The sequence below is a fragment of the Xiphias gladius genome, chromosome 12 (assembly GCF_016859285.1).
Source record: "Xiphias gladius isolate SHS-SW01 ecotype Sanya breed wild chromosome 12, ASM1685928v1, whole genome shotgun sequence".
Lineage (NCBI taxonomy): Eukaryota > Metazoa > Chordata > Actinopteri > Istiophoriformes > Xiphiidae > Xiphias > Xiphias gladius.
In genome coordinates, this window is record NC_053411.1 from 1,958,055 (window position 1) to 1,983,394 (window position 25,340).

Consider the following 25,340-nt stretch of genomic DNA (forward strand, 5'->3'; position numbering starts at 1 on the left):
CTCCCCAGATATTTTTACTTTTCAAACCTGTAGTTTGCAACCAATGCTGACTCAAGTGAAATCACTTGAGGCAATGTATCAGATTTCACTCAGCTCCCTCTGGAGACACTAAAGGCTTTAAACAACTTTTTTCACACATGTAGTAGTGCTCCTCAATATCCGGAAACACACACTGATTTGGAAAATCAGTGGAGATCCTCCTAAAAGTTATTTTGTCTAACTAGTGTTCCCAAGGTCAAAAAATAACTTTCATGTTCAAACTCTGTACAGAGTTCCAGTAACAGAAGGTAGAAAAAAAAAAAAAGAAGATTAAACACCACAACATTTCTAATTTTGCTGCAGATCAACTAGATTCCCTCTAAGCCATTAGACAACATTCAAAAATGGTAAAACTTCAGAATATAAGCACTGCCATTGCTACTTTTTTTGTAAAGATTTTTACCTTTATTATGATATTCAACATTAAACTGATAAATCCCACATTCTTTTGAATGGTAGTCCAAATTACTAAACCCAAAATACAAGTCACAGTTTGGTAATTAAGATTAATCTTTCATTATAATCAACAGTAGAATAAGCTTTAAAGCTTACATCAGCAACACTGCATGCAACCAGGAATGACGTCTTGTTGTCCTTATCACACTGAACAGTTACCCCTCACTCAGCTTGCTCTAAAAAGAACAAAAACATCTATTCTGTCCCTTGTCTCATTCTGTGTGTGTTCTTCACAGTCTCATAAATGATTAAGGCAGTCATTTTAAAGAACTGACCTTTGCATTCCTTGTCATTTTTGACGCTCATTGAATCAAAGCTTACTCTACTATTATACTCATTATAAATCACTCCCGAACAAAAGCCTCAACTGTAGCTCTTAATTGTAAATGTCATTTTAGGAGGCAGAATAATGGCTCTCTGATCATAAAATGATATTGTCAGAGAGACGTGGCAGGAAACAAATAAAATCAGCAAAAAAGGTGACAGAGATTTGGTGTGATTAAGCAGGGAAAGAGCAGTGTGACAGTTGTTGTTCCAGAAGCCATAATGAAAGCGTTCTGTCATAGGTCACTTTAAGTATTTTCTGTGCTAGGCAACAGTGCTGTCATAAACCATGAATCAACAATGTATTTCACAAACAACAGTGACTCCTCTGTCCATCCTCATTGCTCTCATTAAATGATCAATGATTACGGGACAAACAATTTCCTGGATAAGGAGTTGAGAAAATTAGTGTTTTCTGGCTTTATTCCTTGTATATGCATAGGATTTGTGTAAAAGGATAAAAGGAGTTAAGTAAGAAACTTGATAAGACTATGTATTGTACTCTAGCTGCAGTGCTATATCAAATAGCACCGTCATTTTTTCTGTGGATTTGAGGCTTTTCTTTGTAACGGCCAAACCATATGACGGTTTAACTCGCAAGGCACTGATGAATATGCAAAAAAAAATTAATGATTGCAAAAATTGCCAGTTGTCAGAGGCCATCACCATCAGGATAAAGTTTCGGATCCAAACTTTTTGTTCAGGTTTCAGCATTGACCTCATCTGCTCTTGTCTACAGTCCTGCAGCAGTCCTGTGTTCTCATTTTCACTCCTGCCCTGCAGTTCCCAGCTCATTCTTCCTGCTAGCAACTTTAATGCCACAATGAGGTGTTTTGTATTGACTCAGGATGAATTACATGGTCTTAGGTGATATTGTTAAACAGCCTTGGTCATATAATTACTAAAGAAAAAGAAAGAACCCACTGTATTTTCTCACAAAGCATGGCTCAGAGCTCAACTGTGCCCATATGGTCATGCAGTGTGGATGAGGAGAATAACCGGCACAACTCCTTTCACGAAAACCAATTTGATTCTCTTTGTGTCTATTGTGTCTGCTGTGAAATAAATAACAACTCTGACAAAATTTTCACAGACAAGGTGAAATAGTTTTCATACAAACTTCAAATGCATATTGAACCACAGCGAGCAGAGCCCGTATGAATCATTATTTTTTAAGGTCAGGACAGAGGTGGATAGATAGATTTCTTAGAATTTGTTTGCCTCTACAGAAACAGTTTATTTTATAAATATGAATATATAAAAGATCATAAAAAAAGAAATCCTTATAATATACAATTTTGAAATGTAATAAAGCATTTTCAAAGTGATTATACAAATGTCCTCTCTATGTAGTTTTAAATTAGTCTTTAATGTAATGATATGGGTATAAAGTTTTTAGGTAATTTATGATTAACCAAGTATCACCAAGTATGTGCTCATACTGTTAATAGTAGGACTTTTGAGGGATAAGGGTCTTTTTATATTTGGTTGTTAAAGAATTGTAACCAATATACTGTATGTAATGAGCAGGAGATTTTACCATGAAAACATAAACTTGTCTGTGCTGTCTGGAGGACAGACAATATTAATGGGCAACACTTTCTAGATTAACTCAAACCTATCGTTGACTTTTCTGTGCGCACATTTATTGTTACTTATTGGAGAAAATACTGTACGCTGCTACTGATACATCTGTGATAAGTTAATATCAGCCCTAATGTCATCAGGGAGTTCAGCTACTAATGTTGGATGATAACACCTGGCTTGCAGGTATGAGGGCTGTGGTTGAAAAGTCAAAAATATTCCCTTTCCTATCCACCTTGACCTCACGACGTTTTCCATCGAGGTCAAGGAAAAAGAACCCGATCGCACTTACACTAAGTAGTGTAATAATGCGACAGCGGATGTTATTGATCTGGGTCTGCCATGTTAAAAATAAAAGTTCCAAAGATAGACTACAAAGAGTGCATATTAGATACTTCACCCCATGCGTTCTTACCTCGTTGTTTAAAGCAGGCTATATGAACGTGGACTACCCAGTGAAAAATATCACTTCATTACCAAGGTTGGAATAGAAATAAAAAAAGGATTACAGGCTACCAGTCACAAAAGTGAAAAAAAAAAATGTTTGTCAAATTGTGAATGGTTGCTCACACTGACCCTCCTGTCCACTCACATTTATAATATTTATCATTCATGGATCCCAATTAGTCTCATTTATGAAAATTAATTTATGCAACATAGGTATAACACGATAGGCCTACAGATCCACTACTGTGCATATCATCATTCTTAAGTTTCAAACATATGGAATTAAAAACATCATCTTGCTAAAAACGTCTCATGTCCCTTTTGCTTGAAAGACAAAAGGGACCAAATCATTGTTTTTACTTTAATACTTTAACTACATTTTGCTGCTCACTTAAGTACTTTTACCTATCATAATACTTTTACATATGATTTTCCTTGCAGGATTTTTACTTGTAATGGAGTATTTTTACATTGCTGGTACTTTTACTTACGTATAGGATCTGAATACTTCTCCCACCACATTACATATATATAGATGATGAGATGATCCAGTTAAACCTTTTCCTTTATAAAGCTGCTAAAGGAGATAAGATTGGAAGCACTGAAGCACCTTTCCTTGGCATTTAGAGAATCCCACCAGCTCTTATCATGGTTGCCACTTAGGTACTTCCGGGTCATTTCAATCTGTTAGGAACCTTCCTAAGCAAAAAGGACTTTTCAACTGCAGCACAGTTTTTTTTTTTTCTTGGTACCAATCAAAATGCACCTGCATCACTGAGTATCAAAAACTTTTGAAGTACCAAAAGCGGGTACTGAACATCCGGCAAAATTCATAATCTTGTTTTCCAATTCTTTGATCAGATCAATCCTGACTGAAATTACTATTTATATTAAACATAAATGTATTCCTCCTAAACAGTTATTCAACATCCATTTTTTATGCTGATGATACAATTTTATATCACTAATGATACATTTATTAGCACTCAATATAGCTCTCTTTATCACAAGGCTCGATGGACATCCGTGCTGACAAGAAGAAATAATCCTGATATTTATCTATAAATCTCTATGGTTAAACCTTCCAAACTACCTCCCATTTCTTCTCTCATTCTCTCATCAAGTATTGTAATTCCAGTTCAAGATCAAATACATAACTTTAGATATCACATATGTACGCATTAATCTTGGCAAGACTAGTTTCAAATAACATGCATCTTTTAGATAGAATGAACTGCAAATTACTTAGACTTATAATCGATTTTATTAACTCTCTGTTGATTGTGGTTGTCCGGGCTTATTTGTGTTGTTTTTGTGTGCTATTTTTGCGTGGTTGTCTGATTATGAAGGCTTCTTGTTCTCTGCTCTCAGATCTCAGTCTCAACAAGACTACCTGATTAAATGAAGTTGTTAAGGGCAGCTGAGTGGGTGATTCCAAATGCAGACACAGACTGGGAGACTGGGAAGCAATTTAAGATGTTTATTGCAAGCTCACAGGCAGTAACTGGGAGCCTGAGACTGGGGCAGGGGGAAGTCCAGGGAAACGTGAGAGCAGATTTTCAAATGGGAAGAGACGGAGGAGGCAGACCAGTGGACTTTTGCAGGTTAGGAGAGAAGGATGGGGCCGAAGCAATGCAGGAGAGACAGATAGCAGAATAAGCTCAGGGAAAAACAGCGAGGACAAAAATCACATAATATCAGAAAAACGCAGTAAAGTGTGGCTGTAAACGTAGCTTTACTGACTGTGGCAGAGACTGCTATCTGGCATGGTGGCAATGGAAGAGCTGAGTATTTGAAGAGGTTTGATTGCAGAGATGGGATGCAGCTGGTGAAGCTCTGCTCTGACTCTGGCACACCTGCAGGAAATCACAACACACATACAAACACACACACACACACACACACACACACACACACACACACACACACACACACAAACAGAAACATAGCGATAGAGGGTAGAGAGCCACTCAGAGAGTGGTAAAGGGTTAGAGAGAGGAAGAATTGGAGGTGGAGGGCATAGCAGTGGATGTCCCCGGAGTGGATGTAACAAAAGTTTAAAAAACATCAAACTCATGAAAATTTTATCAAAATAAGATAAGAAAATTAAGACAGCATGGTATTGTTATCAGTAGGGAAACTTAGATACTGTATAGGTGCTACCAATGAAAGGTTTTCTCAGCTTTTAATTTTGAGAAACAGTGAGTGTTTGGAACATGCTGTACACACAACTGGACAAAGGAAAAGTGCATCTGAGTGCTTCAAGAAGTTACTGTGAATGTTTTGATTTGTTATTTCCCACTGGGTTGTGTGTTATTTTCATATATTTTCAATGAAAGATGAAACTCCAAAGTGTTTTTTGAGTGGGATTGTAACTCTGTTTTTAACTTGGGTTTATTGCCAAATTGGAGTTGAGATTTGGTCAGGGAACAGACTTTTTGAAAGCCCTAAAGTAAAATCAACAGGTCAAACCCAAAAACTGCTCCAACCCTTTGAAGAGGTTGGAGGTCATGATTTGATGATTTTCTGGAGTTTTTGTGAGTTAAAGTTAAGAGCCCAAGAAGTTGTTGTGATCAGGGGTCAGACATCAGCTGTGATACCGAAACAGTCTGATGGATGAGGGTTTTGTGAGGAAATGTAGTCAGTAAAAGATCTTTATAAGAATAGAGGTAGAAGTAGGTGTCTGAGAGTCTGTCTGGATGAAGTAAAAGGCTCCATCTCTTTCTCAATCTTTTTCAAATACTCATACACGCTTACACACATAGTCTGGTTTTTCCCCCAGACAGTCACTGTTGCAGAATGACTCTTTGCTTTAAATTGCCTTTTTACTATTCTGTGTTGTCTAGGACAACACGTCTTCAGGTTCCACTGTTCATCATCATGGCTTTTCTGTAAGGATGCATGGAGGACTAAACTTCAGCAATATGACAGAAACATTGTCTCCTCATACGTCAACCACGCACCTGCATAGATCGAAGATTTTTTTCAGCGTCCTTTTTTACCATAAAGTAGATCGTATTAATCAGACCCCATTTCTAACTAGTATTAACATGCGAGCTGTATCTAAATACTTTATCTCAGAAGTTTTCAACCAGTGTGCATGGGAGAGTTTAAGGAGTGGCTTTGTGAGGCAAATATACTGTGTGGGGCGAAAGATTCAGGTGCACACCGGTGTTCTAAAAACAACAGGATGATTGTTATTGTAGTTTAATCTGCTGATTTGGCCATTTAATAACTCTCTTGGCAGTTTCAGTAGCAGCAGTTAAAGAACTTTAAAACCCATCACACCTAGTTGCTGCTATTAGCGTCAAACATCATACTCCGTCTCTAAATCTTACCTCAATCAAATTTGAACACACAGACATGATACACATATTTTTAGATTCCGTGTGATTTACTCTTAACAAGGATAATCATTATCTCTGGTGTTTATTGTGAATAAACGTCCATAAATCCACTTAGAAATCACAGGAAAAAAACTCCTCATAACCCCAGAAACTTGCCTGAGAATCATCACATTTTTAAGTTTTCCTCTGTATCAGTGTAATCCAGGGATAGTTGCCACAGGAACAGTAAAAGTAACTGTTAATAGCTGATTTGGCACATTTTTAAGTTGTGGCCCACAGCTCCAATGAAACATTATACATCCTGTTTACACTGCCCAAAGCATGACAGGAACTGTAATTCCAAAACATAGATCATGACCATTAAATAAAAGTAAGAACAAGAAAACCAATAGGAGTAAAAAAAAAAAAAAAAAAAAATCCATCAATTAATGTTTTTCATGATGAACTATCAATATTTATATAGCTCAGACTGACAATTTTGTTTTTTTCCATTGATATACAAATATTTGCCTCGTGTTGAAGACGTGGACATATAAAGAGAAGTTGTCTCAATTCTGTCTGAAAGGGGGGGGCATGGTGATGAAAACCCCTGCATAATTTAATAACTTATACCCAGGGACCTTTCCGGTTTCATCTGGCATTTTAGGTTTACTTGGAGCTCTTGTTATCAGGGTATGCTTGAATAGAACTAATTTGTACAAAGTGTAACCCAACCATGTCTAAAAGCAAAAGTGTTCATATTTCCTCTAAAATGTCCACACTTGAAGGGGGAGTGAAATTTACAGTGTCATAGAAAGGGGCCAGATGTGATCACTCGTGCAAGTGGGGATAATGTATACTGCAGGAAGCGTTCTTGGTGTTGCACTTAGTTGTAACTGTGAAGAACGAGGAAACAGAGCTTGAGAGAGAAGCTTAAACCTTGCCTACTTTCATACGTGCATACATGAATGGGCATGAATGTCGGATTGTCTATATTTCTGAAAGTTACAAAACTGGCTTCCACCATCTCCAGCAAGTGCAAGCAGGGGTTTTTACCAACAAGCACTTTGTTTGAAGCATACTGAAACTTTAAGGTTACTTATACTACAAGGAGATAATCTGAGCCAGTGGAGAGCCTTGCTAGCACTAGTGCCAGCTCTGCTGCCCCCTTTGATCATGACCTTGGTTCTTGTGTGTCTTAAGGCCAATTTATACTTTTGCATAGGATTGATGCGGAGTGTACACCATAGCCTCCACAAGTGGCCTATGCTGTTGTTAGCATTTATACTTGTTTGCTGGTGTGGCTGCGTTGTTCACCAAAGCACTATTTGGCAGTAGGGTTTTTATGCCATTGTGTTGTGCTTCTCTGTGTACTTCAAATAATGGCGACTGAAACGGAGCGGATCATGTTGGAGTTGGAGCTGATAAATGTTGAACAACAGTTACTTTTACTGAAATTACTGCAACGCAGACAAGAGAAGAGACATTGGAGGAGAAGGTGTGTTTGACCATTGAACCGATTGAGGCAGAAGGAGGGTGAATTTTTTTGCTTGTCCAACAACAACTAGCAAATTTCAAGGAAATTAAAGCAAACCGTTTGTATAGTGTAATTTTTTCTGGAGCCCAACAAATGCACTAAGTCTAAAAGATGTATTTCAACAGTGTTCTCAATGTCTATGTCAAAAAAAATTAATCACTGTATGTTCTATGTGAAAATAGAGAAATGCACAGTATACAATCCATAGTCCATCAAGGGGTTCAGCGGGGGAGTTTGAAACTAATGGATGGGTGGTAAGCTGTAATCTTCATCTACCTTAGTATTGCAGTAGTAGTTGGTGAAAATAAACCGCTGCATCCTGCAATGGGGCTTTAAGGGGGGAAAAACAATTTGAAGGTAGAGCTACAGCAGTTAACCAAAGATAGGTTGTATTTGGTCAGTGGTAAACATGTGACGTATGCAAGTGAGAACTCTTCTGAGAACAGTTTTTTTAGTGTTGAGTAGCAAAAAATACTGGTTCAGTTATAGATCTTATGGGAAAAAATGCCATTGTAAGTTGCTGTGTTGAAAATGTTCTTCTTACACTGAAAAAAGACCTTCCCTATAATCCCCAGTGGTTGATCAAAAAATATATGCCAGTTTACTGAAAAACCAAGTGGTTTTCAGTGTTACTGAAAAGAATATTCCAGACATATGAAGTTATAAAAAAAGAAGTTTACACTAAATACTGTCCTTAAAGCTGCATTGCACTGGACTGAAGCTTAACATATATATTATATATATTATATATTATACTATTATAAAGTTGATGTGGAAAATGTGCTGGCAAACAGTTGCGTATTTTAAAAAAATCAGCAGATACAGAGCAACATGATCATTCGTTTGGAGTCATATTTGTATCCACCTGATGAATGTAAGTCCAATATTCACTCTTTTAGCTGTTTTGGTCAACAACTCCTGAGTAAAATATGTGGTTCTGTAGCTGATAAATGCTCCAGCATGTTCACCAGCTAGTCTCTAACTGTGTCCGTCAGCTGTTTGCTGCTGAGCAGGTAGAGGACAGAGTATTTATCAGAGCTTTTCAGTTGCAAATAGCTGCTGCAACTGCTGGAACCCAGGTTGATGAGAGTGGTGACACTGACCCAAAATTGTAATTTAGTGGACCTTAAAACCAAATGAGCTGAATGAGGCTACAAAGCTCTGTGAAGATGAGAGGAACTGTGGAATGACAATTATTATCTATGGAGATGTCACTGCCAGCAACACCTATTACACAGTCGTCTGATCCATTACTAATATAAAAAAATATTGTTTAGGTTTAATATTATGAATAATTAGATGACATAATTATATGAATATATAATACCAACCAAGGTGCCCTGGTGGCTTCCATGGTAAAGTATTTTGGGTTAGATTGTACCTGTCACATTTGTATGAAATTAGTCTTGCATCACAAGGCAAGCTCTGTTTCAAATACCTGACCAAATTTTAGCATAACATCACAACAAACATCAATTTATTCTGGTGGTTAATTATTGTTCCCTAAAAAATGAAAAGATCCTAGTGAAAACGTGCAGTCAGTGGGGTATGTTGTCATTCTTAGCACCACCACTTGGATTCACCAAAGTTTGATTTTTTTACATCCTATAGATCTAAGCTACATCCTAATAGATTTAAGATTAGAGATGTGCACTTTGATTCCTTTACTTTCAAAGTGATCACCATTTGCTGTCACATTCTAGTAAATTAGACCTTACATTGTTTAATGTTGTTTAATGTTTCAGACCCTCCTTTCTTAACCTTTGAACCTCCTAAGAAAACCCCATTATCCCATTGTCTTCTACAAGCTCACCAGCATTGTTTTCTTCTTTTCTTTCTTGACACAGGGGCCTGATATCCTTGAATTCTAGTGACACATACTACCTGGAGCCAATCAGTGGTATGGATCCTCTTCACCATTCACTGCTGAATGCTAAGGAACTGCCAATTAAAGGCGGAAACTGTGGCCACAGCCATAACACCGCACATTCCAACCATATCTTTGACCTGCTCAGACCATTTCATTTAAGGGTGAGTCTCCCAGATGCCTATTTGCTAGAAAATTATTACTATATTAGGTTTTTTGTGATATAAATTTAAGTAGTATGGAGATACTAGAGTTTTGACTAAATTTAAAGGAACAATGTTTGGAACCCATCTAAGTCTGTCTCAGAGGGTTATCCATTTGACAGTTATAAAAGGGTGGAAGTGATGCTGAATACATGTTATACACTTATTTGGGGTTATGTGAAAGGAAATGTGTTAAATGAAAAAATGTTGAATATTAGAAAAATTATTGCCTTTCAGTAACAGACTGCTATTGAAGTCAATATTTCTAAGTCTTTTTGAGTCAAGTCTAACTCAAGTCTCAAGTCTTTGACGGCAAGTCCAAGTCAAGTCTCAAGTCTTTCAGAGCAAGTCACGTGTTACGTTTTTAGAAAGCAAGTCCAAGTCAAGTCTCATGTCTTCATATGGCAAGTCTAAGTCAAGTCTCAAGCCTTTCAAGGCAAGTGAAGTCTCCAGTCTCTGAGGGCAAGTCCAAGCCCCAAGAAAGTACAAGTCAAGTTTTAAGCATTAAGAATGCAAGTCCAAGTCAAGTCTCAAGTCTTAAGAGGGCAAGTCCACGCCATGTTTCAAATCTTAAAGGGGGGCGCTCCAAGTCAAATCTTAAGTCTTTGAGAGAAAGCCCAAGTCAAGTGACAAGTCTTAAAGAGGGCAAGTCCAAGTCAAGTCTTAAAGCTTAACAGGGGGGAGTTATATTCAAATCTAATATCTTAGACATCTAGTCCGAGTCAAGTTTCAAGTCTTAAGAAGGTAAGCCTAAGTCAAGTCTAAAATCTTGAGAAGGAAATCCAAGTCAAGTCTCAAATCTCTGGTAAGAGCCTTGCGAAGCCTACAGTACATAGTTTATGACTGTTTGATGGATGCTCTCACTGTATGATGATCTTACACAGAGGGAGAATCTTCCCAACAAACTTGTATCCAAGCACTCCAGAAACAAATGTGAAATTCAAGTAAGCACAACTTCATGAAAAACTGGATTTACTGTCAGTCTGGCCCTCTCTACAGCTAAAAATCCATGTAATCAACCCCTTTTTGAGATGATTTCTTAACACTGAAGACAACCTGACAACACTTCTTAAGTCCATTAAAGAATGGTTAGAATAGCCAAAACTTATGGATACATAATGCAGCATAATAATGTTAATAATGGATAAGTTAAAGCCATTTGAATAAGTTAAGGAGTTAGATATTTTGGCAAAACTTTGTGCTGAAGTTTCAGTATGTCTAGCATGCCAACACCCTCTGCTCCGTATACTGAAATCTGTTATACTCTTTTGTTTGGTCCTAGAATGGAATCTTCAAAATACAGCATCCCACATAACATGTGTTTTTAGTAGGGTTTGGTCCTGATATCATGTGTATCCATTTTGGATCTGGCTCCCAGCTGGCAAAATACCCAGATTCCCTAAACTCAGTTAAAAAAAAATTGGTGAAACTTCAATTTCTGCTTGCGTTTTTTCATTAGCAAAGAGAAAGCTAGAAAACATTTAGGTTGTAGGCTTGTTATTTTTAGGCAGTGCTTCAATACTGGATGTGGATTTGATAAAATACTATGGAGCCCTATCCTTAGGTTTAATTGCCTTAGGTGTAATTTATTCTTTGTGTATCCATACACAAAAATATTAGAAAGATTAAGGGTAGAAACAAAACAGAACAAGGCCTGCCAGTTCAGGGAAATAACTACAGTAGACTCAGTTATACATTCAAATGGCATCATCCAGTCTCTAGAACACATATCCAGCACACCCTTTGCAATAAGGCCTCCACACCAGCATCCACCTGTTGGCTCTGATTGTACTTTCCTGTAAAGTTTGGGTATGTGTTCCTTATCAGCATTCATAGGGAGTTCAGGGACTAGTCACCAATTCTAGTCATGATTCATTAACTTCCTCTAATATGATGGACCAAGTCCTAATTCTCTTCTAGTTTATTTTATTATGTAGTAAAATTAAATCACCGATCATATGAGAACATTTGGCTCTGCATGGGAAAAGGTCTTTTTCATATGCAAGCAACAATATTGAATCGGTTTTGGCAACATTTTAGGGTGCAAGATGACTCAAACCAACAGGAAATGAAGGGAATTACTGCTTTGACTCAACTTTTCATGTCGGTTTAGGCCATGGCTTTGAGTCAATTTCCTGTGCCTTTATAGAGATGAAGAACTAAACACAAGTTTTCTCATCTGCAGTTATAGATGTTACTCCTCAGTGGGTCTCTCTGTCTTCATCTGTCTCAACTGCTGGGACGAACGGTTATTCTTTGGTTTTTCTTCTCATATTTATTCCCATATATATCACTTTCCTGTTTACATTCTCAATCACTTTAAACTGTTCTCATCTTTCTCCGCTCCTCATATGCTAAAGCCCTCCTAGCTCTCCACCAGGGCATCGTCCTGTTCCCCTATTTCTTTATCTTCCTTCCTCCTGCACTGTACCCGTTGGCTCTCCCAATTCCCTCCACAGCGACCCATTAATCCGGGGTTGTTATGCAGAAATGCCAGCCACAGCAGACCCCAAATGATCCCAAAGCTTTTGCCACTATTTGCTTCTCAAATGAACAATGTGATGTGTGAATGCATTACTGTGGATACGTGTGTGTGCAGAGCGCCGCAGGCTACCATCACAGCGCCACAGATTCCCTGCCAATCTGCAGTATTGGTGTTAAGTTCTGACTGAGCCATGGCAGCAGTCCCTCCACATGTAAATCAATGAGATTTAATTATGGCAGACCCTTTCCCTAATGGCTGTGATCAAGTATTAGGAGGGTGGAGACTAAGTGATGGAGGAATGTAAAGATTCATAAAGATTTTTAAACACAGCAGCATGGATAGCGGGGAGGCTACTCATACATATTAGACTTTTCACCTCTTTATGTAAAACTAAATTATGTTAAACATAGTCATGTGTTTCATGTAATTTACAGTTACTTGTGTTAATGTATTTAAATTCAATTTAAAATGATTTTATTTTTGTCTTTGTCTAAATTCCAAAATATCTTATATTATGTTTAAGGTAGTATTTGAGATATCGTATTCTTGATTATAATGGATTCAGAAGTTCCCTCTTTCCTTCTTGGGTGTCCAGATTTATGCAAATCAAACTTGTTTGAAGTTAAATTTGGGCCATTCTCACTGAGCAGCAGTTTTTTTGTTTTTTCTTTTTGGTTACACAAATAATACAAGCGCCAAGCTCTTTAGTTGAGCCTTGGTTTTGCTGACCTTACTGACAGTTCATTAATGGCGCATCAATTTAGAACCACAAACTCCTTCATCAGAGGTATCCTTACACTGCCCAGTGAATATAAACTAATGGCAGCAGCCAGCCAGTCAGACACAGAAATATTCAGCAGCCAGGGGACATTGTATCAGTCAAGTGCCCTGAGTTGTAGGACTGCAGGTGCCCCAGAAAGCTGGTTTGTGCTACTTTAACTGAAAATTTGTATAAGAATATGCACCACTAAAGCTCAGTAAATACAGTATTTCCATCAACAAAAGCTCTAATGAAGACTATGCATTGATGACCTTTCTTCCAGGCGGAACTAAATAAAAAGTAGCCTTAGCTGACAAAAGCTATTAGAATATTACAGTTTTAGTCGATAATCAAAAATTAAAGATGTGAAAGAATGGATAAATTCGGTTTTAATGCAGTCTTATTCAGTCTGCGTGTATCTGCAGGATCACAAATTAGTAAATCAGTATCCTCAGCTACATACACATACACATACAGTGGCAAGAAAAAGTAAGTGAACCCTATCTGCATTTATCTATACATTTGTCTTAAAATATGATCAAATGTTCATCTAAGTTTCAATTATGAACTAACACAATCTAGTTTAACTAATAACACACATCTCATGGTTTTGTTATCATATTGAATACATCATTCAAACATTCACAGTGTAGGTTGGAAATAGTATGCGAAGCTCTTGGCTAATGACATCAACTAAAGCTAACTGGAGTCAGGAGTTTACAGACCTGGAGTCCAGTCAATGAAACCAGAGTGGAGGTGTGGTTTAGAGCTACTTTGATTTATAGAAAACACTCAAACATTCTGAGTTTGCTATTCACAGGAAGCATCTGCTGAAGTGAACCATGCCTCATAAACAACAGATCTCAGAAGATTTACCATCAAGAAACTGCAGATTTGCATAAAGCTGGAAAGGGTTACAGAGAAATCTCAAAGAGTTCAGATATTCATCAGTCCACAGTCAAACAAACTGTCTATAAATGGAGACGATTCAGTTCTTTGGCTATTCTCCCTAGACAGTGTTTGTCAGCTAAGATGACTCAAAAGCCACAAAGTGAATGTTCAGTGAGATAAAGAAGACGCCCAGAGTAACAGCGAAAGGCTTAAAGGAATCATTGGAACTGGTTAACATCGCTGTTCATGAGTCAAACATACACAAATCATGGTGCATGGAGCAAAGTGTCCATGGCAGGATGCTGCTGCTCTCCAAAAAAAACATCACTGTGTGTCTGAAGTTTGCCAAAGAGCAGCTTGACACTCCACAACACTGCTGGGAAAATGTTTTGTGGACTGATCAAACTAAGGCTGATTGTTTGTGAAAAACATGCAGCTCTTCCCACTTTGTAAAAACGTCACTGCATGCCAACATGAAAACATCATCCCAACATGAAGCATCTTGATTTTTGGCTTTGCTGCCTCTGGGCCTGGACACCCTGCCATCATCAAGGGGAAAATGATTTCCCCAGTTTATCAAGGTATCTTACAGGATAATGTCAGGGTGGCTGTCCGCCAGCTGAAGCTCAGTAGAAGTTCTGACTTCAAACAGAGAGAGTGGCTCAGTCAGATCCCAGACCTTGCCCTGACAGAGATGCTGTGGAAAGGGCTCAGAGAGCAGTTCACACCAGAAACCCTAAGAATATGGCTGAGCTGAAGCAGCTCTGTAGAAGAAATGGTCCAAAATACCTCCTGAACATTGTACAGCTCTGATTAGCAGCTACTGGAAGAGCTTGTTTTTGAGGTTGTTGCTGCCAAATGAGGTTAAACCAGTTATTAAATCTAAGGGTTCACTTACTTTTTCCAACAGCACTGTGAATATTTAATGTATGTGTTCAATAAAGAAACTAAAGATTATGTTTGTGTGTTATTAGCTTTAGTGAATTATATCTGTCAATATTCATGACTTAGATGGAGATCAGGTTACATTTTTTTTTAAACAATTCATGCAGAAAATCATGTATTTGTAAAGGGTTCACATATTTTTTCTTGCCACTGTAGATAGTGTGTCTATTGTGAATAAATGTCCATAAATTTTGCTAAAAATCATAGAAAAAGACGCTCCATATAACTCCCAAACGTGCCTCAGGATCGTAATGGTTTAAAATTCTAATCCAGTGATAGTTGTCTGTACATCTGTGGGCACACTGCAAGCATGAAATGCTAATAGCTTATTTGACATACTTTTAATGAATGAGTTTGCCAAAATGTCTCAATTTTGTCTGAGGGCAGCCCATAACGGCATACTTCAAAAATCCCTGGAATATAGTATATAGTTTTATGTAGTTTATAGCATAGTATTGTGTAACAAACCAGTAACAACTGATGCCGCACTGATAACCATGATCCCATCGTCTTTGTCTTTCTCTTTTCCTTTGTCCTTTGTCAGGTTAAAAGGAACACCTGGGGTACAACCAAGTACATGGAGCTGTACATCGTGGCTGACAATACACTGGTAAGCTGTCGGTAACTCTCAACCTATTCCACCCATTCCACTGCAGAATATTCATGTGTACAGTACATCGACATGAGCGTCAGATTTATCCACTTTCGTCAGACAGCCATCAAATGACACACCAGGATGGAAACAGCGTCGACGTCTTAAACAATTATCTCATTCCAGCTAATGGAGCTCTTTCATACTGAGAGCTCTGAGCTGACATAATAGTCACAGCGAGGCAAAGCATGTGGAGACGAGCCAGAAGGATTTGTCTGCTTAATGAGGGAACCTATTTAGGTGGAATCTAAAGGTGGAAGGGCTTTTAAATAGACACTAAGCTGCAGTGATGAGATGCTATATCTTCATAAAAGTCACTTTAGGGTTCTGATTGCTACATCAGTGCCATAGTAACAGCAAATGGAGAATCTGGTCTTTTCCTTCTGTAACTGGTATAATTGTGATGATGGACCATGGTATAAGTGGTAAAGCAGAGCTGGTTGGGTTATATTGTTGTTTCCATGGGTCATTAGTCTCTGCAGGAACTTTAGAGAGGATTGTCTCTGACATTTTATATATTTTTCTGACTGCAGATTTCATTCATGTTACTAATACTCCCACATCCCCCTGTCCTGCAGTTTAAACGGCAGAATAAGGACTATGAGAAGACCAAGGCGAGGATAATGGAAATTGCGAATTATGTGGATAAGGTAAGGCTGATGGGTTCTTCTGCTCCCGATTGCAATTCTCCAGAGAACAAACCGCTCCATTCAACAAACTAACAGATATTTCTGTATAGTCATCACATATCTTTATGTCATCTCATACTAATCTGCTTTGAAGTATGTTGTCTTTGATTTTCCAAATAAATATCTACTGTCGTATAAGGCCTTATCTGGATTTAATCATTACGGTCCTTTAACAGTCCTTTGGGGTAATTGAGGAGAAATTGCCTCTTGTGACCAGACTGTGTTATGGGAGCTAATGACAAGATTGTGGAAAAACCCGTGTGTGTGTATTTGCAGGAACATATTTGTTTTTTTGTGTGTTCAGTTCTACAGGGCTTTGAACATCCGTGTGCCTCTGATTGGTCTGGAGGTTTGGAATGACAGGGATCAGTGTATTGTCACAGAGGAACCAAACGCCACCCTCTGGTCTTTCCTACAGTGGAGACAGAAGCTGAAATCCCGCAAAAAACACGACAACGCGCAGCTGCTCACGTGAGTAATCAAACACACAAACACACACGCACACACAAATACGCACACAATTTACACTAGTAATCAGAAAGACATTAAACACACTCTTGCAGCTGATGTGACCCTTCATTTGCAGATATGTTGCTACAGAAACAGGCAGCAGCAACCTAATTTTCAACTTTAAAGAGGAACGTGAATGGGCTAGAAACTGGGTGTAAAGTGAGACTATGCCACCTTTGAAAGAAGAAATAACAGTCTTCCTCTAACAACTGAAAAGTTGAATTTATAAGAAATAAAACACACCCTTACTTAATTCATTACACTCAGATGTTTTGCTGCCATACCTTTACTTGGTCTAATATGACCATTAGCCTATGGTGGCTAATGTTAGCTAATGTTACTTGTGCTACATTCAAGCATGTCACTTCATCAGAAAAGTTAATCAAAAAGTAAACACACTATAACAGTGAAGCAGGTGCTAGTTTCCTCCCAGTCATAACTCCTAGCCAGTTCCCAAGCAGTCGCTGCTTCTCTAAGCTGGGGGTTTTCAACTGTGTGTAATCAGGAGCCAATTCTGCAGTTTTGCATTTCAGCATCAACAAAAATAAAAATTCTGTTTTATTACCAATATGGTTTTATTTTTAAATAAAATATCATGAAATATGGGAACATGGAGGCATCACTGCAGTTAAGTCCAACAGGTCAGGAAACATGAGCAGTCACATGATCAGACAGGTTGTAAAGACACCAGCAGTTGACCCAGATTATCTAAGCCACTATATTTGGAAGTAGAACTGAAAGTGAGCGCACCTGAAATGTCACTAATGATCCCTCATTACACAAGAAAATTGTGTATTTGTTCCATATAAGTCTGGCTAGCCTGGAGGTTTGTCTACAACCTGCCTGACGTATCATTGCTTATTATTACTTGCTATTATATTACTTGAAGGAACAACTTCCAACACTATGCAAACAAGACCAAATTGTGATTAGACCTTATCTTTTAAGGATTTTCTTGTGTTTTGTTACAGACATTTTTGATGTCTAAGGACATCCAAGCCTGATAAAGGTCCTAGAACCTATGAAGTAAATACTATTTAGAGAACCAGTGAGAAACTCCTTGCAAAAATAATTCACTGTATACACACTATAACAGTGATCCATAGAAGTTATAATAACCTGGGAATATGAAGGCAATGTGAAGGGTGTCTGTTCTCACTTTCCCGGTAAGTTTGGGAACAACATTCTCCACATTCTCCTCCATCAGTTATTCTTCCATTGAATATTCACCTCGGAAGGAACTAATCAGTGAAATTAGCTGCTTTAGTTTTTGTTTGGAGTGAGAACCTGCAGATGCTCTGCCCTCCTGATGTTAATACATGGGTGCTCTTAATCATCATTGTACCTCAGCTAATAAGAAAGCTGATTAAATCCACATCCTCCTACATACACCTCCTATCCCCTGATGAGCCTCTGTGAGGCTCTAATGACACATACACTCTGAGTTTTGGGACAGATAATTTCACATTTCATGTAGAAATTGTGAAATGATTAGTTAAACAGGGATTTTATTATGCAAAAGATACCACTTCAGTCAGCTGTAATTTGGCCAAACAACTCAGCATGCAGGCAGTAGCAGCATTGCAGCTTCACTGCTGGCGCAAACACACTCTGACGCATACACATTTGCAGATTTATCCATAAGCAGTAAATTGTTGGCCCCTCTTGCTCTATAATTAGTTGTGCTGATACCACAGGGCCTATTTTGTTTTGATTCATCAGACAGGCCTTGATTTTGTTTTTGGATGCTAAGTGACAACTGCCAAGAGACCACATGGTGGATTGAGGTTCCCTCTCCCACATCTGACAGGCTTATCATATCTGCCACCATGCACTGCTGTTGCATCCACAATCAATGTGCATCCGCTGTGGAACCCATAGCTCAACAAGGACGAGATTAAGGTTTAAGTGATTTTTTTGTTATGTGTGTGTTTGTGATAGCGGTGTGATTTTCAAGGGGACAACTATTGGGATGGCCCCGCTGGAGGGGATGTGCAGCCTGGAGAACTCTGGAGGCATCAACGTGGTATGTAGGAATGAATTTCTGTTCTTTTTCTCCACTCTATCATTTCTTCTCTCAGCTCTGTTTTCTTTTCACTCTTAAAAGTCCGTTTTTCCCCCTCAATCTTTTCTTCCAGCTTGAATCCATCTTTTAATGATCCAATCGTCCGTGCTTTGTGCCTGCAGAACGTCCTCCAAAATATAGAATTTTTTTCATCACTTCTGGAAGCAGGTTTAGGTTTTCAATTAGAGCCAAGATTAAAATTAGGGGGGATAAGGGTTGTTTCGGTTGTACAGTGATGCAGTGGTTAGCACTGTTGCCTCACAGAACTGTTGCCTCCAGAAAACCTTCTTCACAGCAAGAAGGTTCTGGGTTCAAACCCCAGTTCAGCCGGGGCCTTTCTGTGTGGAGTTTGCATGTTCTGCCTGTGCTTGAATGGATTTCCTCCAGTTACTCCATCTTCCTCCCACAGTCCAAAGACATGCAGGTTAACTGGTGACTCTAAATTGCCCGTAGGTGTGAATATGAGCATGACTGGTTGTTTGCCTCTATATGTCAGCTCTGTGATAGACTGGTGACCTGTCTAGGGTGTACCCTGCCTCTCATCCAACGTCAGTTGGTATTGGCTCCAGCCCCCCCACGATGGATCATGTGAAAGATGTCTCTCTGCAATTTTTCTTAGCGCTACAGAGCTTTTCAGCCTCTTTTAGCTCACTGTTTTCGTTTTACGGCACACAACTTCAGTGTTTTGGTTCAGTGCCACTTTTTTCATCACCCTGGAACTGTATGGATAAAGGATCTTATCTTACCACAAGAAGTCTCCTTAAACGGTGCTAAAGGTTCCTAACTAAGAGTTGTCTCTTAAGAGCCTTTCACAATGCTGCTGACACTGAGAACTGTTAAGCTAAGAAAAGGGCTATGGATGACATCATGTTTCATGAATGAATTTACTGACTGTGTCTACAGTGATAAGTTGACTAGTGACCAGTCTGTGTCAGGGAATTACTATTTATCAATTCGCATGATAGATAGATAGATAGAAACATTTTTAATTGTTAAGTATTGTATTGGCATGTCATATTTTTTCAGTTGACCGAACAAATCTTCATACTTCAAAAGGGAAGTTGTATATATATATTACCTAGAAATCCAGCAATGGTGATGAAACTACCTTTATTTATTTAATTCCGTTGATGTTGCCGTACACTTGGTATACTGTGAAACAAATTTAGGTCTGTAAAATGCATTTTGGTTTGATTAATGACTATGAGAATGGGTGTGATATTCATCAAGACTAAAAATGGTTATGGATATGGTGTGTATCCATTGTTTTGGTTTCATTTATCAAGGTTTTGTGTTACCTGCCTCCTCTGCAATACAGTGGAGGTGAATGGAATTTATTTGTACAAAATTTCACAAATCAAATGCCAACTATAAGGCTTGAAAACTTCAACACCTTAAAATCCCACACTGTTCATCAGAAAAGTGGATAACAATACTAAGAGTGTACAGCTATCCTAGCATCTATGTGAGGCTGTACTTAGGCACAATGTCAATATGTTAACATGCTCACAATAACAATGTTAAAGTATAGTGAAGGTCATGAGTAGTTATGAATTTTTAATGTTATGGAAAAAAATCCTTCAAATTTGAAGCCAAGGTTTCCGGGACTTTAACTGGCACAATATAATTCTTGCTGATAATCAACACAGGACTTTTTGGTACTGTGTCTCTTGTTGTACAACAGAAATACCTTAAATCAAACGGACTAACTTGAATGGTCGGTATTCAATGTGTGTATAAGCTTTGTGTCTCTATTGCTCTTTGTCAGATCTCGGTTCTCTGTCTACATTTTGCTGGCATTTAAAATAAATTCAAACATAACCTGAATACTGTGTATGCATAATACATTCACTAAAGTTTTCAGTGTATTGTGCACCCATACTGCATGACACAGTGAGTTAGTGAGTTATCATTTGCTTAGTGCAAAACTGTGTCTAATTTGGTCCCATTTGATACTTCAGGGTGTTTATTTTAATATTCAGTTTAATTTTATACCTGCAAAGCTAGATCATTGGCAGCTTTCTGCTGCATTAGATGGTAAAAAGGCTGAAACAATAGCGGAGATAAAAAAAAACTCAGTCCATAATGAATTGAGCCACAGGTGCCCCAGTTATTGTGGGAATACAGTATCCAGCCTAGTCACTAGGACATATTTCTATACAGGACTGCTAGTCCTGCTAGAGTCTCTGCACACTGCTGATGTGCAGTCTACAGTACTGCCTGTTTCTCTCTTGTTTTGCCTTTTGTATTGTTATAAAGTCTTTATGTGTCATAATGTCGCCTTGCAACTCTTTTGTATGTTGAATAAATGAATGATGAATTAGTGTAAATTAGCACTATTTTACGTCCAGTCTTTTTAACTTCAACAAAGGTAAGATAGGTCTTAATTATCCCAAAATACATTTTTTGTGCAAAAGATCTATAAATGATAAATGGCAGGGGAGCTTGTACATGAAAGTGAAGAATACCAGTTACTATGTTAAGAATTGTTAAGATATGAAGCAAGATTAGGTCAAAACCTAGTATATGGCTGGAGCGCCCTTTATCTGTTTGCTTCTCTCTTACTCTCTGTGCTCACATATACAGTAATTTAATGCAGCTGAATTCCCACTAAAGCTGTCCTCATTTACATGTTTTTTCTGTTTCTGTTGTCAGACAACGGAACAAGTATGAAATAGTGACTGAAAAGCGGCCCATTTAGACTATATGTTAACCAGCTGTTACTTCCAAGCCCTATCCAAGCTGCTGCTCTGCTAAAGTCCTGATTTTACAACCCTAACGTTGTCTGACAAAATCACCAGACACAAAAGTTAAAGACCACACCTGAGCTATGATTTCAGCTATATTTACCTGTACAATGATACCTCAGAGAGAAAGTAAAAAGCTCCTTCATGACTGTGTCAGCTGCCGTGTGGTCAGTTGAATGAAACGCATAGAGAAGTGTGCCTGCAGTGGGAAAGCCCGGCCGGGGGGGCAATACTGACAACCCTCTTCTATTGAAAGTAGCTAATGTTTGTCCAAAAAGTCGCTAGACTTCTTGCTATGTGCTTTTGTGAAGTAAAGTCTCTAAAGGGGTCTGCAAAGTTGGAGAATGTAACGTCAAGGCGCTAAGTTGGCAACACTAACTGTAAACGTCCCCTGATGACACTATAGCAAGTGTTTGCACCTATTCATTTGGAAAGAGCAATGGCTGATGGTGTAACTTCTGCACTTTGTCGCACAGCATTTGCCAGACCAATGGTGTAACTTCATCACTCACTCATTCAAGTTACAGATGTAAGTTACAGATGTAATATATAGTGTAATGTCATAAAGAGTAATCTAATCTACCTAATTGATACCACTTAGTGATAGTAATGATAGTCATTATGTTTTTCAAAGTAGCGGTCCACTGGTCCTCATTGACCTAATCAAGTAATAGAAAAGATGCAGAGTCATGCTGCAGCCTCCATGTTGCAGTGTTGCAAAGCATTGCTAGAATTTGTGTCATTGTGAATTAAATATATTTTACAGTAAACATTATTATGAGACTACTACTAGTAAAGATATACTGTACGTATAAATGTACAACAGAGACAGACGTGGCTAAAAGTGTTGTTACTCGCACATCTCATTAAAACAATGTTTCAATGAGCTGTTCTTTCTGAAAAGTGTTGAAATTAAAAGCTCTTCAGTCATGCATACCTGTATGCCTTTGGGTTGCCATTGAAGCCTCAAAAAAGAGCTGAATTCTTGCTTATTCTACAAAGTGCCACAGTCTAGGCCGTGACTTCAGTTTTTTCTCTTGTGTTTTGTAATGTTCCCTGTTTCCCCGTGTTTTCTGTCTTTCACCTGTCTTTTGTGTGTGCGTGTGTGTGTATGTGTCTGCGTCTGCGTCTGCGTCTGCGTCTGCGTCTGCGTCTGCGCAAAATACCAGCTGAGATGTCTCATAAAGTACAAACAATTTTAGTCATGTCTGTATAATTTACAAATTTTCTTTTGTACTATTTTAACTTAAAACTAGTAATAAAAAAATATTTTATCATCAATGAAACTTCAGAGATTCAAAATAAAGGTTCCTGAAAGAAAATACAAACCCTGTGCTCTTAGAATAAGGCTCACTCACCTTGTTTCAAGAATTTTCTAGAAGCAGTTAGAACTAATTAGCACTTTCTGCACTAGAGTTAAAAAAAAATAAATCAGAACGTGCTAATTAGTCAGCCTTAGAGGTGTTGGAAGGTGTATTTTTCAACTTTGAACAAAGCCGGGATACCTGTTTCCCCCTGCTTCAAGTCTCTAAGCTAAGCTAAGGTAACCACATCCTGACTAAAGCTCTGAACTGACAAAAAAATTGATATTCTCATGTCACTCTTGCAAGAAAGTGAATAAGCATATTTTCCCAAAACATCTTACTAACCATCCTACCTCAAAACTAACCAACTGAACCACATTTTTCAAAAAGAAACATGCAGGATTGTTTTTGTCTTGCCAAGTTTTAAGACTGGTCTGAATCCTGACATAAACAAACTAATCTCTTAGTAGGTGTTTGGGATATCAGTGCGACAGCCATGCAGTCATTTTTTCAGACTTGTTTCAGACTGAAAAATAGATTAAATAAGATAAATCAATAGCAGTTACCGTGTCTTACATATGAATTATATCAAATTTATATATACTGTAATGTAATGGAGGGTGGTGCATGAAAACAATTTTATTTTTGAAAAAGAAAAAAATTCAATTATCATAAAATAAGATGTCATGAATGTCTACTCTAGTTTGTTGTTTGTTTGACTTCTTTTTTTATAGTTGAACTTGTTTACAGGCATCTCAATACAGCTAAATTTTCTTCCACCGTAGTTTGAATGGTTTTGTTTTTATCTGGACCAATTTAAGGGAATAATGCACCAGAGTACTGGCGCAGTACTTCAAGTATGGGACACCCTTCGGTACTGCAGCCCTTTTTGGTAATTTAGGATGTTAACATTCAAACCTGGCCTGGTATCCTCCAGCTTTAAAACCTCCACTCTGTAGTATTATTCAGCCTTTGTAACTTCATATATATGTGCAGCAGTGGGCTGAATGGAGACGGCTGAAGAAATCGATAGCTTTTCCATGCTTGATTTGCTGCTAATAGGCTGTCAGCTCTTTTGTGGGCCAACATGGCCTGTAGAATCCAAATGTCCAGTGGCTGACCAAGCCATGGACTCAGAACCAACACACACTTCACACACATTACCTATGTGGTTTGGCCCTCTGAGCATTAAATGACATGGGAAGGATTTCACTGCAGAACATCAGCATTTCCAGACAGTTAACACATCCCCATTTTATACAATATGCATAATTCAGAGGCAGAGTTGAGAGTGAATGACAGCTTTCAGTGGATCAAAGAGGAACTAAAGACATCTGAATACTGTTACTGTTTTGTGTTTGTGTGTGTGTGCGTGCGTGTGTGTGTGTGTTTGTGTTTGTGTGTGTGTGTGTGTGTGTGTGTGTGTGTGTATTCATGAGTCCTATGAGTCTGACGTTTTTACCTTTGGAACCAGGACACTATAGCTGTTTCTTACTTCTACACGGGCTTCAATTTAACATCATCTAACCTTATCAAACACATGCACTGATTATGTACCTTACACTTCTGCACCCATTTTGTTTTTAGCAGTGTGTTCCACTGTTGAATAACCATTTAACAAAAGATTGGTTGGTTCTGCAATGGTTCTGCATTGCAATTTTTAGCTGCTGTAGCAGCGGGGCTCTAGGGATGACAGTGTCGGTCAGTCATTCCAACACTTTGGTCCACATGTAATGAATAGTCATGGTCTCCAAAGTATTGATCCTAATGACTTTGGTGATCCCCTGATTTTTCCTCTAGCACCCCAAGCAGGTTCACCTTTGTGATTTTGAGTGAAATGGTTCCACAACTATTGGATGGATTGCCATGAAATGTGTGCTACTAATATGCATGTCCCCTTCAGGATTAACTTTAATTACTTTAATAACTCAATAACTAAAGCCAATTAATCTGGTGCCATCATCATGTGATTTTGTTTTATCTTTGTCCAATACTTTGGTTTATAACCAAACACCACAAATACTGTAAATACTGCAAATACCGCGAAAGTAACAACATTCCCAACAGTTTCAGATGTACTTTGTGCTTAGCACTAATTAGCAAATTTTATGCATGTTAAAACACTAAACTAATGGTGATGGTAAAGATGGTAAACATTATAGCTCTAAAAACTTGATTATGAGCATGTTAGCATTCTAACCTTAGCAAGTAGCTCAAAGTGCCACTGGACCTAATTACAGCCTTACAGAGTTGCACGGCTGATGGTTGTAACCAGGGATTTAATGAGCCAGAATGATCTGGAATGGCACATACAATTAATAAATAAATAAATTTGATTTCTAGTGTAATTCATAGTGATGTCATGCAGTGGTGCACTGGCCATAGGACATACTGGGACAAATCCTGGTGGGCCGCTACTTTGGTGGGCTGGGGGCCATCAAAAAAATCCATCAAGTTTCTATAGGCCCTGTTTGTCTCTTTATCGGCCCTCTCTGTATACCTGTCATTC

The 25,340-nt window shown here is 38.3% G+C and overlaps 1 protein-coding gene across 3 annotated transcripts in view; it reads left to right on the top strand.

The window, feature by feature from the left end:
- The window catches only part of adam19a (ADAM metallopeptidase domain 19a), a 206,338-nt gene that overhangs the window by 144,296 nt on the left and 36,702 nt on the right, over positions 1-25,340 (top strand). For 2 of the 3 annotated variants that reach the window (XM_040140979.1, XM_040140981.1), the window contains 5 exons: positions 9,561-9,744; positions 15,409-15,474; positions 16,095-16,166; positions 16,510-16,676; positions 18,657-18,741. In XM_040140979.1, coding sequence (XP_039996913.1) covers positions 9,561-9,744; positions 15,409-15,474; positions 16,095-16,166; positions 16,510-16,676; positions 18,657-18,741 — 574 coding nt within the window. Of the gene's footprint in view, positions 1-4,378; positions 4,455-9,560; positions 9,745-15,408; positions 15,475-16,094; positions 16,167-16,509; positions 16,677-18,656; positions 18,742-25,340 lie in introns of those variants that run through there. The other variant, XM_040140982.1, reaches the window with a different exon arrangement.